The sequence below is a fragment of the Botryllus schlosseri genome, chromosome 1 (assembly GCF_051294905.1).
Source record: "Botryllus schlosseri isolate E-star chromosome 1, Bs_hap1, whole genome shotgun sequence".
In the NCBI taxonomy this organism is placed as follows: Eukaryota; Metazoa; Chordata; class Ascidiacea; order Stolidobranchia; family Styelidae; genus Botryllus; species Botryllus schlosseri.
Window position 1 is genome coordinate 21,504,678 of NC_137236.1, and position 17,601 is coordinate 21,522,278.

Genomic DNA, 17,601 nt, shown 5'->3' on the forward strand with positions numbered 1-17,601 from the left:
TTAAATTCACGAGTTCCTAGCGATAGATGATCAGTGATCATATACCCCTATTACGAAGATGTGTACAAAGTAAATATATTTGATACTCAAGTAGAAGTGGAATACCATCGTAAATTTGACTCGTCTACCACTAGAAGTAGGAGCTTCTAAGGAAATAACGAAGTGTTTTTAGCAATGCTCATTTTGCAGCATCTCGAAATATATATTATTCGCGAGTCACTCCCGTCTGAAACGGCATACTACAATACCTTAACATTGATAAATGAGTTGGACATGTATGGTTCTACCCAGTGTACCGCGGCTTCAAATGGTGAAACAATGATGACACAATGTTGAGGAGAGAGAAAGGGGTATTCGTTTTCGCCTGCATCATCTGAATTTGGGTTGTCAAACTCGACCTGTGTAACTGACCGGATTCAGACCATCAAATAACTGGCGGACCGCACCAATCTAATGAAAAATATATAACCTCAAAATATATTCCCTTATTTGCCATTTGATTACTTCGTGATCAAGCTTACACATACGATAGTATATCACATTATATTGATGAAGATATGCCTGTTCCGGCCGGGGATCGAACACACAACCTAACGATCAAGAAGTCGGACGGTTAACCATTACATTATCTTGCTCGGCCAATGAGCCTTCTTCACGCTTATTACAGAAGAGGATGGGAGAGATGATCCCTATATATGAGGAGAAAGTCACGACAGTGATCTCAAGCTATCTGGATAAGATTTGTCCTGCATTATTATTGGGATATACTCAACTTCGGTCCTTGGTGGATCAATCGAAGCGTGAAATTGTATCGATGCGGAAAAGAATTCAGGTATTCATCACTGCAGACGATTCACGGTATTGATGAATTCTATGGATAAACCTCCAGTCGATGTCAGATGATATTATCATTTTCTATACAAATCCCGGATAAATGAATGTCTTACAGTATTTTTTTTCTATTGACCCTCAAAATTGAAATGCTTATTTATCCGCGTTGGCGAAGATATAACCTACGCGCAGTGTGACTATTAGGGTTGTTTAAAATTGGGAAATTGTTTGGAATACTGCGTATCCATGGCTTACTCTGTAGATTATTGTTAAAAACAATGATGGGCCTGAAAGAAGCTCTCAGGAAAGTCGATACGGTTTGTCTAATTGCGTTTTAAAATCATTTTAGTAGCTTGAAGGTATCAACTCTCATTGCTGCTCGTTCTCTAAGACACATAGGAATAGTCAGAGTCTTGAATTTAATTTCTGTTTTCTGTCAAGACTGCTCAAGCTCTTCTTAAAGTGGCCATACCATGTGATCACGCCATCTTTCCTGCAAGTTTTGAAGTGATCGCACCACATGTGATTTCTGCATTGTCGCAATTCTCGCCATTTTTCATACTCATATCATCAACCACCACGTTACATAGTTCACGAGTAGGGCTTGGCTGAGGACAATGATCTTTCACATGCAGAAACAAACTTATTACTTCTCGTAAGGTAATCTCGAGGCACAGATGTAATCGCGAGTATATCCGACCAAGTATTGCTCAGATTTAGAGCTTGTTCTTCGCTGCGGCATGTGTACAATCTTTCGCAGTTGCGCCACTGCGCCACTGCCATGACTCCAATATTGCTGCTCCAAATCAGGAATTACTGCTATCGACTCTAAAGCATTCAAAGAAAACGTGTTACAGTACTACTAATGACTCATTAACCCACAACGCGTTTGTACAAAACCACTTACCACGGCCTCTACTAACAGACTCAACCTCCGTAAACCAGACTTCAATTTCGTAGAGCGAAGGACCCGAATCCGAGTCAGCTGTTGCAGTAATCATTTAAGATTAGCCGATTGCCCAATCAAGAACCGAGCTTTCTTGATTGCCGTCCGTTTCGCAACTCTGCTGTCGGTGGCCCGCCCACTCTTCAACAATGACTTTCAGACGTATCTCCACAAATCTTACCGAATTTCCTGCGAGCTTCTTTCAGGCCCTTTATTGTTTTTGAACACTAATCAATAGAAAAAGCCACGGATACGCAGTATTCCTAACAATTTCCAAAATTTGAACCACCCTAATCACTAGGGCGATTTTTTTTTTTGACATGTAAAAAAAAGTCAAAATTAGGCCAAAATTTTAGCGTTAGGTAAGAATTTGTTAAAATTGTTTACAAAATCAAACATTTTTTGACCTCTACATTTCGTTTGTATCGTAGATTTTGCGCTGTCTGTGAACTTATCATTTGATAATTTACAGCTTGTAGCCTACTCTATAGGCCTACCGTTGTAAACGGCCCATCGTCTGCTCATTGTGAATCATAAATGGTCAAATGAAACAAATAGTTACTTGGTTTTATGATCAACGTACCGCAATATCCTAACTGAAGCAAGACTGCTTGGGCATTGCATGGTTCTTACATCAAGAATCGCAAGCTGAAAATTTGTGATATAGTCAACATTGTCAGAATGAAGTAACATGGTGCATCACCAGCAAGCAGTTTGCACACAACTTCAGTGTTGTCAGCTAGCAACTGCTGCTGTTGAACGTTCTTTCTCCATTATTGACAAGCTACTTCGTAAGAACACACACTTTCTACCCGAGATAGCGCAGTGGTATAATCCGCGGCACATCATCCGCGTAAGCGGTGTCTTACAAAAAAGCCTAGAGGTGGGCCGTGCTATATGTTGCCAATACGGAAAATAATGAAGAATATCGGCCTTTTGTAAACGACCATAGCATAGTTGACAAACACCATGAATACCACAAAACAAACACTTTCTACCCAAGAATGTAGGAAAGTATTTTTCGTTGTACTACAACAAATTTTAATTATTCCACTATAATACGTAATGTAACTACTGCAATTCTTCATAGGGCCAGATTTCGTTAAAATACTAGTTTTTTTCATGTAAAAATTTGTCAGTTTATGAGCCAAAAGTGTTCCTTTAGGCCTATAAACTTTGTAAGGACAGACAGTTCCAACCAGAAATGAAGGTAAGTAGTACAATTTTAACGTTACGTGTGAAAACACCTAATTTGCATACGTGAGGTCAGAATTTGGTCAAATTTCAGTTTTTTTAGTTCAAAAAAGTCAAAATTTAGATTATTTAAGTCAAAATCTTCCGTTTTTTAGCTAAAAAAATCGCCGTACTAATCACATACGCAATCCAAACCAAGCTCACCTCCGTTATTTCACTGTCTAATCCCTTCATGTAGGCAATCCAGTGAAATCTACAAATTGAATGTATAGCATAGAATTTCAAAAGTCTCCGCATTTACTAACATACCGACCTTTTACAGGAAGACATCGAAAATAAACTCTCTATATTCATGAGGCTTGTTGTGTCGAATGTTGAGGAAGAATTCAAAAAGGTAACAATATTATAAATGTTCCTGAATTAATTAGCTTTCGTGTATTGAACTCCAATAGCCCTATTTCGTTTCTGTCGGTGTCATTAACATAAACGAATCTCAAATAACCAAGATCACTGTATCAGCTCTGAGTGGATCGACGGGGCCAGCAATTCGGTGATCAAGTCAGATCCCTAGATTAAAAATGTCTCGGTCATAAAACTAAAATCTTGTGATCCACCCATGAAGGAAGATAACAACAATGAAGGGTGCCTTTCAGCTGATTAGAAAACCTGGTTTCAACATTGCAATCCATGCCATTAGAATAATTAAAAAATGCAGCAATAGTAATTCTTGTCAATAAAATGGGTAAGAAAGAGATGGCGAAAAAGTGCGTTGGAGAAGTGCGTCGACTAAATTGTCTTGGACTTTTCGGTCCTCATAGTTCTGTAAGGTAGTCATGATGGTCTAGTCTGGCATTCATTGTATACTGATATACGACAGTACGTAATCAGAACTTGATATAATAGGCCTATACTGTAAAAAATACCATCGATTTACCGCGAAATGTCTGTAAGCAAGGTGCCCAGACACTTGGCAGAAATATATATATTTAATGTAAATTGCACTCAATGTTAATATAAGTTACACCCAACCGGTAATCTCGCTATACACGCCAGACTGTGATGTTACAGTCCGATCCACAATATCCAATTTACATGTTTTCCTGTACATTCACGACCGAAACTGTAATTTACCGCCTGCTTGCCCACATGCTGTTCGTGTAAATCAGGATTACATTCCAACTTGTAAATTCACGTACATCCATACCTATCGAAAGCAGAGCGATGCTAAAACATCGCAAAAGTTTCTTCACACTCCCAAACGACATTGGAACAAACTGTATATTCATTCCCGATTCACGCTGACATGACATTATTTTGACTAAGACGAACAGGCTAACAACAATATAACAAGTTTTGAGGTTTTAGCGATGACGGTTCCTGATTTTATATGATATAACAGAGATTCATGGCGTACTTTATTTAATGTATTGAAGCAGACGGTTCCTCATTTGAGGGGTCATGTGTGCCAAGCATATACACCAGTGGATGAAAACAGATATAAGCGAGGGCCCGATAAATGTCAATAACGAGCCCACAATTTCAACTTACGCCGCGGCGGAGTAGCCTATGTGGTGTGTCAGGTCACTATACAAGTCGATTAACATCCCAAAATAGAACAGAGAATGCGGCGAATGAAATAATTCAATCAGGAAATCGAATTCATTCGCTTGGTGTGCACATCAAAGGTCGTCAGTAACCATGCAAGTAGGTCTACTTTATTGCAGTTCTCAGGTAGTTTTCCGCTATTTTGGTACTTACTCAAGTAGATCTAATTTCCCGCTACTTCTACTTCATAATATTTTGTTATATACCTACTTACTTTTCCCTATTTTTAGTTGGTCAAGTAGAAGTAGTTTAATCCTTTAATCAGAAAGATAACCTGAGGAATTTCGTGGCTGTTATCACAGAGTATCAGCATTTAATTTTCATAAAATTGGAGTAAAGTCCAGGATTTTTGTCGCACTTCGCGCACAGTAGACTAATATGATTTCACAAACGTATACGTGATTATAATTTAGGCAGCGGGTTTAGTGGTTGCCTTCATGCCGCATTGTCGCCAATATAAATTATGTCATCGCAGTAAATATGGCCTATCATAGCGTTTGAAACTACCATTTCGCAATATAGCATTTACCAATCATATTATAATCTAGCAGCCCATGGCGTGTCCTAGTATGGAAAGTGAACTCTGACTTTTTTTTTAACTTTACTCCTGTTTTAGCAGATCAATGTTGAAACTTTGTAGACAAAAGACATGAAATATATTTTCCGTTATTTTGAAGTAGTAATTAGTTTCAGTTCTTTTGCCTGGAGAACATATATGTTGAAGTATAAAAACATGTCTAGTTATACCTCTAGTTTTCGAAAATAAAGCTACACAATATATGTCATTTTGCGATCAGCCATATTTATATATTAACGCTTACTAATCGCGCAAAGTGTTAGCACCGTATCCGACACCACTTCTCCGTGTTGTATTTCGACTAAACTACAGGCCTTATAATATGGGGGAGGGCGCCATACCATGATATTATTTAAATTGGGGTTTACGAGTAAACAGAGGTTTAGTATCGTGTTCCGATATCAATGCTATCATTTTCATCCCATGATGTGGACGAGTGCTTATGTGGTCGAAATTGAAGATACTCGTTGGGGTGCAGAACTATAGGCCTACATTTTACTAATATATTCATGACCAAAAATATATTAAAACCCGAAGCATTTCGAACTGACACTCTTCAGGGCAATCGTCAGCGAATGGAGAATTTCAAAAACATTGCATTACATTGACGCCATAGAAACAAACAACATGAAATAAAAGCAAACAGACAGATGGAAATGAGTGCGACCTCTACCTAATACAGAGAATCTTTGGTCACGATAGTTTTTAGCGCAAGTTGCATCCTCAGGCAAATGCTTGCCGATTGCAAAGTTCATAACCATGGCCTGATTGCGTTCTAGTAATCGTAGATCAGTTACGGCTATATTTTCGCGAGAGTCTAATGTGAGCGATCTAACAGTGCTCGGAACATGTTGTTTCATGCTTTCTGCAAACGCTGAGCTGTTCTTCCCACGTACAAGTGGCACTTGAAATCATAGACTATATTGCTTTGTTGAGATGCAATAAGAACATCTTTTCGCTTTGCAGGAAGAAATTGTTTGGTGGTAAACACAACAATAGTTTTACCTCCTGGGATGCATCAATATGAATCAGCTCTGCACCTTTTGCATAGCTCAATTTGCAGCTTTGGACAGCGACCGCATTACGATCATTTTCGCCACTACTTACTTACTTGAGTAGATTTGAAGTAAATTAATTCTACTTCTACTTGCCCTTGAGTATTTTTTTGCATCTCTACTTCTACTTCTACTTGAGTAGCTTTTTTGACTACTTTGACCCACTCTGGTGCACACTGCACAGTCGTAGATATTCACGGTAACTAATACTATGCAGTACTGTACCTTTTGTTGTAATCTTTCAATATTTCCGTTTATGCTGTATAAGGCTTCAGCCTGCATCTTTGTTTCATCAATCAGTATGCCGACGAGTAATAAACATGTAGGCCTACTCTGCAGTCTGTAGCTAAGCATACTACAGTTGCAGCTCTACATGGTGGCAGCGTTTGGATTCGAACCCGCGCTGTCGAATTGACTGCAGCTAGTATTACATCTTTTACGATGGGTATCTCATTCATCATTCCTAAGAATCGTCAAGGAAAGTATCCACTTTCCTAATCCACGCATCGCATCACCCTCAAAGCTCAATAATGACCAGGAGGCACGCAGACGACTTTGAAATAAGTGATATTCATCCGCTCATATATGTCACCAATAACATTCAGGCTACTAACAACGTTTTCGTATAGATCCGGCCCGCCAAGCAAAATCGTCCGGCCCGCGACCAAGTAATTAGTTACCACAAGAATACGGCCCGCCGTTTCGTAATGAGTTCCAATCTGCAGTCCAGCACTGCTTGGAAAGAATGCGGCATTGCTACGATATAAGTATCTTACGTCGTATTAGTCTATTGTTACGCCATAAAACCAGTGCTTATCAAGCGGGTGTATCGCGCAGCCAAAGGTATACCATATAGTCCATTTATTTTCCATCTAATTTCGTATATATTGATATTTATTCCATATGTGGTTCACGAAAACGCTGCTTGTGATGTCACAGTTGTGCCTTGCTTGTTTACAACAAATCAAAGATAAAACCGCAACGCGTAACCTAAGGTATCCTATTACAGGTCACCGTGTCCGCCATTACCAAATAGTCAACTGAGCAGGCGGTGCTGATATTTCTAGTTTCCCGAACAAGATTATACATCGTAAACTGATATTTTAACTTATCAGCCCTATCCGCGACGACAAATCTAACCAGTGACACCGACCGTATAGCCATAGTCTTATAATATAATATTGTGGCTATGGTGCAACCACATTAGCTACGATTGTCAGTTGCTTCTTGTACCCTACAATGTACTATGGGTCAACCAGTATGACCAATTCCTGTCTCGCGAACAAGATTGAATCTGGTCAAATCACAACGATAATGATATCATAGTGACGTTCCGAACCGCGTGCGGACTGGTTGCCGGGGTATGGAGGCTAATCAATTCAGCCAATAGCCTGTAAAACTGCAGTAACGAGTAACTGTAGGTAATTTTGTGAGTAAATTCTGGTAACCTGACTTTACAGCTAAAGACATATCAAATGTAAAATTACAAGCTACACATAGTTATTGGATGCGACCGGTAATTCGTTGTAAAATTGGCAGAGATTTTTTTCATAAATCTACTAGATTTTTGCAGTGCATGCTCTATTGCAGAGTTCTGAAACTCAAATGTGCTCGCGGGTCAATTTGAGAGATTTTGATAACACAGCGGGCAGCAGCACCAATAATAGGGATATTCAATGTATACTTTCCTAGTAGGCCTAACCTTGCAGACAGGTATTCCACAAACATCGTGAAAATGTATTTCACTATTGTATTATTCATGCTCGACACGGAAAACATCATATTTTGTAATATTTGAACAAAATTGTTTCTGTCCCGGACATAATTTGTTAAAATAATGAGTTATAGAAATCATGCGAGAGGATGCATCATGACATCGTAAAACTTTCGGGTTATAATATTGCAGCTAGTTCTAGTTTTAATGAAGTCGCGAGAAGTATGCCATTGCTATATTTACTGGCATTACCAAAGTCAAGTTATATCAGCTTTAGATTTTGCCTGGAACATATCAATAACAACTTAAATACAATCATTATTGAGGCATGTTAATAGCATTGCTTATTAACATTTTTGGCGATCGCAGCCCTTGTGCTTCCAATAAGATTTCCCTGGATAAGAATCCCTGGATTAGAAATATCCAATCGCCGATAAATTCATTGGTGTTACAGCTGTAGAGCGTACTACTACCGAACTCGCCACCGATAATAGCATGGATAAAGAGAACAAACAGCATCCAGCATGTAACCAAGTCTACGTAACGGGGATCAGATAATGCCGATGGTTGCCATACTGGCAAGATTAGACAGCTATATATCGTACACAACGCAAGCTACGATCTTTTGATATATTAGTATTCCCCATAACATTTTCATAGATCGTTGCGTCCGTAGGATTACCAAGTCCCCGTACCGAGTCGCAAGTCTTTCTCTGATTTTAACGTTTGACCCGACCTAACTCGAGTCATTTTTATTTAATCGCCCCGCCAATCCCAAATCGAGTAATTTTACGAAAGGTCGCATCAAACCAAATCACAATTTTCAGTCACGAATGATCAACGGGTAATGCTTTATCATCATAAACCAAAAACGTGACGTAATAGCTGATTTTATACGGTATGTTAGCTTTTAGAAGTGATGTGATAGTATAGTTTGCTAAGATTTCAGTGATTTTTATAGTAGATTTAGGGTGAACTTCAAGTTCGTATATCTAAAAAAGATATGTGGCATAATAATATATTGTCGAATACTTGAAATTTCAGAATGCCGTCGCGGGCCGCACAAAATGTTCTAGTGGGCCGCGTGTTTGAGAGCTCTGCTCTATTGCCTGCTAGTAGCTAACTCGCGACGATTGATGCTTATTTATTGTAACGTAATTAAAAAGTTAGGAACATACATTAAGATATTTCATGAATGTCTAAGAATCTTCCAATGAAGACATCATCGTTATATTCACTGTTATTTACCAAAATATATACCTGCTACACATCGTTCCTCTGCTGATACCACGGCTTTGCACTAAGAAACGCTTCACCATGCTACTCCGGCGGATATAAAATTACATATCAACTAATATCTGACAGAATCTGACGTATTAGAGTTGGCGCGATGTGATTTGAACCTTTTGCAAGATTCCAATTTCATCAATAAAATATGTCAAGCAAAAACGTCAACAACCATTAATCTAATACAAGGGTCGGCAACCTACGGCCCGCGGGCCGGATCCGGCCCGCCAAGCAAAATCGTCCGGCCCGCGACCAAGTAATTAGTTACCACAAGAATACGGCCCGCCGTTTCGTAATGAGTTCCAATCTGCAGTCCAGCACTGCTTGGAAAGAACGCGGCATTGCTACGATATAAGTATCTTACGTCGTATTAGTCTATTGTTACGCCATAAAACCAGTGCTTATCAAGCGGGTGTATCGCGCAGCCAAAGGTATACCATACTTTTTAAGGGTTTGCCACTCTGCCATTTATCTGCTTCAAAAACGCTTGGAACATCTCAGACGCAATGACTAAATCTCTAACTTTCCGTTTCATTATAGATAACTAGCCTCCGTATAGGTTAGTCATTTGCAGTTTAATTCACCAGAAGACATTGTACGCCAAGACAACAAACCTGCATAATGTTTTGGACACAGTAGCGAAAGCTGATTTTGGTCTCACAAACTTAATCACCGACAGATAGCCTATTCCATATATTACTAGAAGCAGAAAATCAATATGGCGATGTCCTGCATATCTGCCATGTTCGCGCATTAATTCGAGCAGCTATGCTTGCACGAGTGTATGAACTGAGAAACGAAATAGCAACTTTCCTTGAAAATACAAACATCGCCGACTCATAATCTTGTTATCGAAATGGGTATCCAATCTTGCTTTCGTAGTACATTAAACGTCACATCTAAACAAATTGAATTTGCAACTTCATGGGGAAATAACTGAGTACATGAGATGTTGAGGCGCATTAGAAAAAAAACTGCGACTCTGGGAATTACACCAGTAAAAAGAAAATTATGCTCACTTTCCTATACTGAAGGAGAGTAAACCTAGTACCAGCTCTATACATTTGTAACTGTGATAGGAAATTTAATGACTGAATCTCCACCCGCTTTTCCGACATTAGTTCTGTACAAAATAAATTCTGACTATTACTCAGTAATCCGTTTAATGTGAACGCCAATAGCATTGCCTGAAAATTTCAAATGGGCATTTTTGAAATGCGATGCAGTTAAATTGAATGACAAATTTCATACCAAGAGCATATCGCTGCACGACTTTGACAAAGAGTCCGTTATTGAAATGGGTCTTTATCCCAGCTTGACCAACAATGCAAAAGAAATGGCATCGACTTTTGGTAGCGCGTACGCATGTGAACAATAGTTTTTAACAATGGAATTCACGAAGAGCAAGCTAAGATCACGTATTCCAACGCCTATTTAGAATATCGTCTGATTCTTGCTTCATCTGACTTGTTGCCAGAAGTTGAAAACCTTTCACAAAGCGAGCTGCGTCACATTTATCCTGCGTTGTTGAAGTGTAGTGAAGTGTGTTTTGGCCTTTTTGTGATTTGTATGATTGAGATTGCAGCAATGTAGGGCACTATACCGACGTTAGCGTTAAATATGATGTTAAGAAAAATTCCGGCCCGCCAAGAAGATGTGCACTCGGAATTTGGCCCGTGACTAGCAAAAGGTTGCCGACCCCTGATCCAATATGTGCCGCCAGGAAACCACTTATGCTGCATACTGAAATTTGCGTTTGCATTTTCCGTTCCCACATCGTCTGTGATATATTCGTATAGTATATGGTTGGTGTAAAATCGCACCACACTCTACCACAATGAAAGCATTTTTCTGTTAGTGTTATGTTAAGAATAACTAGGGTTGCATTTAAAACAAAAATCAATTTAAACCAAACATGTTTAAAACATACCCCATTTTCAAAACATGTTTTTGTTGTTATTATTTCCTTTTTCTTTGGGGCCATGACGTCATTAATCTTCAATTGTGACCTAACATTCGACCGTCATTGACAGTTGAAAATATTGGGTTAATATGGCTAACGACAACTGCCATAAATGGACCAAAAATATTTTTACCCAGGACTGCATCGTTATGTAGCATTTTTGGGGTTGATGGTCTTCCCCATCAGATCACCCGTTCCGTACCAATGATTTACATCAGGGTTGACCAACCTATACGGCCGCGGAGTAATGCTTGTGTGACCGTCGTCACATAATTGGATTAGCTGGTCTTGGCAACCGTAAACATGCAATTTGAAATACCAAATTGGATCCCGATTTTTGAAGGATATTAATTCAACTTCAATTTTTTTTTCGCAGTTCACGCGATTCCGGGTGCTAATTATTTTTTGTTATGAATAGATTAATGTCCTTCTCATCTGTGCCATATCGTATAAATGTGAACCGCAGATGAAAAGGATGCGGCACATAAAGAGATAATATTTTGGAACCGTGTGCGTCTCACGAATGAATGTTTTTCTATTGCATTTGGTCAAATCCGCTATATATTTTGACCATCGAAGTTTTAGGTCACGAAACAACCACATGCAACAAAGTGATTAATAAAACCGGATGATACATCATAATTAATTTTGTGATGACAATTTTCGATGACTCCCCATCCATAACCTCTACCTGTAACTCTGATCACGTGTGCTGAGAATGGATAAATAGGATTGAAATATGAGCAACTGCCGATATCATCGACGAAAGACGCATTTTGCGCGCCGTGCGAATCGACAACGAGTGCCATTACCTTTGCATACCATCATGACTCGCGATTTTTGTGTGAAAAGTGAGCTTAACAGGGCGTTCTACTTCTACACTTGGAAACATTTATGCGCAAGATATTTAACGAGAAAAGAGTGTGGGCACGGAACCCCACAAGGACTGTCAGCGTTGCGAAGTCCCCCGGTATAGCCAACTTATCGTGCATATTGAGGTACACCCCCGTCTAGATGTGCCATCACGACTGTCAGCTGCAATGTGGCCTTAGGTAATCTAAATGCGGACGTGAGTAGCTAAAATGTTGCACACTGGCGTGTTTTCTATGGTTCCATCTATACCACCGTATCCGTCGACTCTATTGGGTGCAAATCGTCTGTAGGCTCACACTAGATGATTTTTCCGCAAGTGTTTTCGTGACTATGGGATAATTAGACAACGTTTGAATAAAAAACATTTTTTAAAGGCGTAAAAGTGTTTTAAAACACCGTTTGTCTTAAATGCAGCTGTAGCAATAATCTATGCTGCTACTCATAAGTGATATGAATCAAATGTTGAAAAATATATACGTTCACGTTGTACGGTGTTCTCATCATCTCTCTCTCTCTCTCTCTCTCTCTACAATTCATCATTAGCAACGAGGGTAATATAGATGTATTACATTCAGCACGTTATATAGACTACATCTATTTGTAGAGCTTCTTGTAGTCACAGAACTTTATTAATTGTTCGATATGAATATACTACGTTTATGTCGTCAGGTATCAATGATGAATGTGCGCCAGTTTATTTGAACCGTCACTGAAAAGAGTTTATGCAATCTAATTACACATTTTATACTAAGGTTATGGCTGCCACGCATTACGATCCTAAAATACTCGAAGAAAAGTACAAGAAACGGCTGGACGAAGGATATGAAGAAATGCACAAAGAGGTCACTGATGGCCTTAAAATTATACGCGATATTAAAGACTCGGTGTATGTGAGAGCAAAAGTGGAAGAAAGTCTGAAAAGGGTCTTGAAACAGAATGAAGCAAGCAAAGGTGGCGTCATAGATGAAGCAGTAGAGAATATCCCAATCCAAGAAACCAAAAATATTTTTAAAAGGTTTCAGAGTTATGTCAAGTCTGTTTTTAAAAAGAAACAGTAATCGGATCGAACTATATTTATTGTAAATTGCATTATTTCAACAGACAGCATACCTATTACTCAATTTGTAATCTAGGTAATCCCTTTGTAAGCAACCGTGTTGCTATTTGAAATGATGAGACGCAGTTTAACAGTATCAGTCTCTGTAATTATATTGGGCATGCGTGTATGTTGTGCGTATGCTATAATGCGTCGAATTGGATTACAAACATGCTCTGATTCTTCATTAGTTTTACGATATGCGTATGTTGATTTCAAGATATTTATAGCACCTTAATTTTGGGCAGTCAATTACTATACTACCATAGATGTGATCGCTTATATATTCTGAATAAATGAGTAATTACCAGACGTGATCAGTAACAAAGTAGGCTACTCAGTACAGTACTCAAGTATAGGTCATCAGGATGAAATCACCTTTCATCACAGCGACCCAAGATATTTTCGAAAATTGCACTAAGTTGCGGTATTGATCATTTACGTTAGTCCTGAAGATGCATCCAGAAATTTTAAAACTAGCCATCACCGCTAAGCATGAGTAACAGTTTCGCCATGCCCACTAAGTGACCACACATTTCTCTGTGGCTGGCTCTAAATATCTCATGGCAGGCCTTGCAATATGTATATTTATTTCTCTCTGACGATTGCTCTATTTGAAATACATTTAAAAAGGGCCTTTGCACGAACTGAATCAGAACAATATATATAGATAAAATGGGGAGAACCGACAACGAGAAAAATACGTGATTCGGCAAGGGGCATCGGTTAAATCGTCAATGTCAAAAGGTGGTAAGGATTGATTTGATAGAACTTGCTTAGGAGTGAAGACAACTGCTGTGGATGTGAATGAGGATGTCCGATATTCATTGACATGTATCTCCACATATATTAGGGTGATTTACAATTAAGATTAAGAGCAGAATCATTTGCGAAGGTAAGACATAGCGTAAATTTGATTCACTGTAAAAACGGCTCGTTCGTTGCCAAAGTTTTCAAACGTAGGCAAGATAGTTTCCGCTAGCAACATCTTGGTAAAATACTTGAGAAAGCAGCTGAGTAAGCTTGGCAAAGCTTTGGGAGTTCGTTTTCTTAGTTTGGATTTGCTAGTCAAGCGGTGGTAGCCTATAGATTTATTTGAAGCTTCTTGAAAGTGGTGATAACCGGACGTAGACAATGTGAATGTGTCTGATATCAGACGGAATGTATAAATAGACCATATTTCCACAACAATAGTGTTTCAGTATACCTTGGGAATCACTTTGCTAATTTTTATTGCAAATAAATTTGAGATCTTTCCTCAACTTCACCTTTCAGTAGTCTAACTACCTCAGTAAACTTCTTCCAGCTATAGAGACCGGAACGATTGCTGTGCACTGTGTGCAGTTATTACAAGGGACCTTCTAATTTTCTTGTTCTCAGTACTAATTCCGGCTATCCGTGTGCCCGACGGAATAGATTATGCAACCGAAGAACCAAGTATACATAGAAAAGGCTTTTCTAAATACCAGTGGCGGCTCATTCTATTGGGCATTGTGGCATTGACCCACATATAACCCCGTAATATACCAATATTACCACCAATTCACGTTATAGACGTAGGACAGGGAATTTAGAGAAGTTGTGGTTTCGCTTGCAAATGCGTTGCCGGACATCCATATTCTGGCGAATTTGAAAATTGCTACAATCTACTGTACCTGCTGATTAGCAATGGCGACTTTGAATTTGTAGTATTATTCGTCCACCTGTGCATTCGATTTTTCTTGTCACCCTGAAAACTAAGGTTTTCCAGATCTTTTTACACCGTGCCCACTTCGCAAAGTTTTGAAACATTTTAATTAAGGGGTTCCTTGATGGTAATGAACTTCATCTCACAGACTTGCAAAAACGGACAGAGCTTCAATATACATTTGAATAATATATTTATATTGAAATGACCCCGAATATTTTTGGCATACACTTGCCAGGGGTAATCGTCAGCAACTATCGGAGAATTGGAAAAACATTGTATACCCACCCAAAAATCGTATCTCAAAATATGACGTCACCAGCATGAAATTTTGGATGAGAGAGCGTTCGATATACTATTTTTAGAAAGTACATGAACTCATATTGAAGACACTGCCTTGACTGGTGTATTTTGATAAAAGTCGACGCCAAGGCTTATCGAAATAACATGGACTATCAACAATCGTATCACCGAATATGACGACACCAGCACGAAATCGGATAACAGATACGTGAAACGAGCACCGGGTTTATTCTGAGTTCAGCAACTGCTCCCAAAACTGAAGTTACACGCGTGAAAACTCAAAGTTTTCTTGAATGTTACGTACATTTGGCGTTGGGCATTTATGCTGCGCGTGTTGCGCATGTGGATTAGGGATAGTTGGCTGAGAGCGTGGATGAAGATGCATGCGACTGAGTATGTCTCTATGTTGCTAACGTGAATTATTATAAGTAATAGGAACAGTGGTATATGAAGTGGTAGTAGTAGTATTAGGCTGTTAGGGCGTGAGGTAGCGGAAGGTGGTATCGTGAATATTTTTAAATCCCAAAGGAATAAATATGCATCGCTTCGATGATTTAGTAGTGTCATATCTTCCACAATCCTGATTTGGTTTGATTTCTCCAGGGTCGCCGTCGTTGTGACAAAATGACGAGTTTCCTAAATTTTCTAACCCGAATAAATTAACATCTCTACATTTCGATCGTGTTTTAGATGGGTATATATCGTCTATTTTCTTTGAAATTAGTACACAGGTTAGTCAGGCCAGTTATTAGTAGCCCTGTATTCAATTTTAGGCGAAGGAAAGCGATTCTGAATTTATTTGGGGATTTTGCTCTGAAGAGATGATTAGGCACATTAGGACAATTTAGACGAGGCGCAAAGGTCCATTAATAAAGGCAAATTTTACAAAATATGTAAAAATAAGCTGAAAAGTGGGCAGAAGCAAGATTGTCACCGACATTCGATTAGAAAAGGCTCTTCTGAAATGTTACGTAATAAATCAGTGGCTCGTACCAGGGAGATATCCTCCTTAGGATCAATTTTGAATTTTAGGGGGGAAATTTACTCCAGAATTGTAACGGATTTACCAAATTTATCATATCCGAGCTAGTAAGTATTCATCACAGTCACAGTCATAACAAATCACAGTTCATATGGCTAAAAAAAATCGGAACTATACTATCGTAAGCTAGCATTCTAGCAGCATAGCAAGTGTTCAAATAAGAAAAATTGGTTCTTGAATTTACAGCGTACAATAGAGCTGTATGCAACATTACTGCCAACTATGAACGCATTCGCTACAGCATTATTGAAGATTATTGTCCCGAAATATTCCCAGATCCTTCGCTTTTCTATACTTTCAATCATGTTACGAACAATGTTCCCTCTGATTTTTCACGAGTCTGCGCAAACACACCATCTCACTTCGCGTTCCCTTGGATAAGAAAACGTGACACTAGACGTGCGTTTGTGTTGTGCACTCGAGGCACATGATTGATAGAATCAAATTACAGCATTTACATTTCGTTTTATTATACGACAACTGACAATCACAATTTGAGTAAAGAAGGGGAACTACGCTTTTATCCTGATGCTGTCTCAACTTGAAGTAAGTCTTAGATTTACATTCTAGAAGATATTGGAATCTCCTAAACGCACAGGAAATAAATTTCATTCGTGAAAAGCACAGGATTACAAGTTGGTATTTTTATATAGGGCGCATCATTTTTCTCTGCTGTTCGCATCTGATGTTGTTGTGTTTCATATCCATGGTGTTTCGGCTACATTGGTCATTTTACACCAGGCCGCCATTCTTCATTATCATTCCGTATTTACCGACTTGTAGCAAGGTTTACTTCTGGGCTTTTTTAGACGCCGCTTACCCGGATCAGATGTCGAGGAGGAACCTAGATGGATCTCCAACAATTAGGTAGAAGTTCTGAAGTCGGCCACAGTAAGACTCGAACCCGCAATCCATTCGTGTTGCAGTTGTGGAACGTAGAGCTACGCTATCTCGCCTCCGTTCGCATCTGTACTTCTGCGGTGTGTGGCTCAGATTGCAAGGGGCGCTACTATATTGAAATCGAAAAATGAAATCGCATTGAATCGCGCAATGCGTGAAGCAAATTTAGTTAGGTAAAAACGAGAGTTAATTCGCAATGTCAATTTGTTTGTCGACGACAACAGATACATACTAATTGAATTAAATGCGACGGCCGCAGTAAAGTCCTTCTCACGGCCACAGGTTGGCCTCCCCTGGTTGCAGGCCTACTGCGTTTAAACACTGATGTGACGTCCTAATACCCGCAATGCACTCATTGCTATCAAGACATACAGTAAAATTTAAAATACAAATGTTGAAGAGTGACAGAAGCAAGAATTATGTGAGCGTATGACCTTATCAATGGAAATCCGATTTCTGCCAAATGCGAAATTATAGTATAAATTTGCTTTGGTGCAAATGTTACCAGTCTGCTCAGCACCGACCAAC

General features: G+C 39.1%; 1 protein-coding gene and 1 long non-coding RNA gene across 2 annotated transcripts in view; one reads left to right on the plus strand and one right to left on the minus strand.

Annotated features, from left to right (window-relative positions):
* LOC145433961 (uncharacterized) overlaps positions 1–13,453 on the plus strand; it is a 106,430-nt gene extending 92,977 nt beyond the window's left edge. Inside the window, exons 18-20 of the mRNA XM_080311220.1 lie at positions 668–832; positions 3,294–3,365; positions 12,798–13,453. Of these exons, the coding sequence (XP_080167346.1) occupies positions 668–832; positions 3,294–3,365; positions 12,798–13,103 (543 nt within the window). The 3' untranslated portion in view covers positions 13,104–13,453. The remainder of the gene's footprint in view (positions 1–667; positions 833–3,293; positions 3,366–12,797) is intronic.
* Positions 1–17,601, minus strand: part of LOC145434526 (uncharacterized) — a 369,322-nt gene that overhangs the window by 247,236 nt on the left and 104,485 nt on the right. The gene's annotated exons all lie outside the window — the stretch shown is intronic.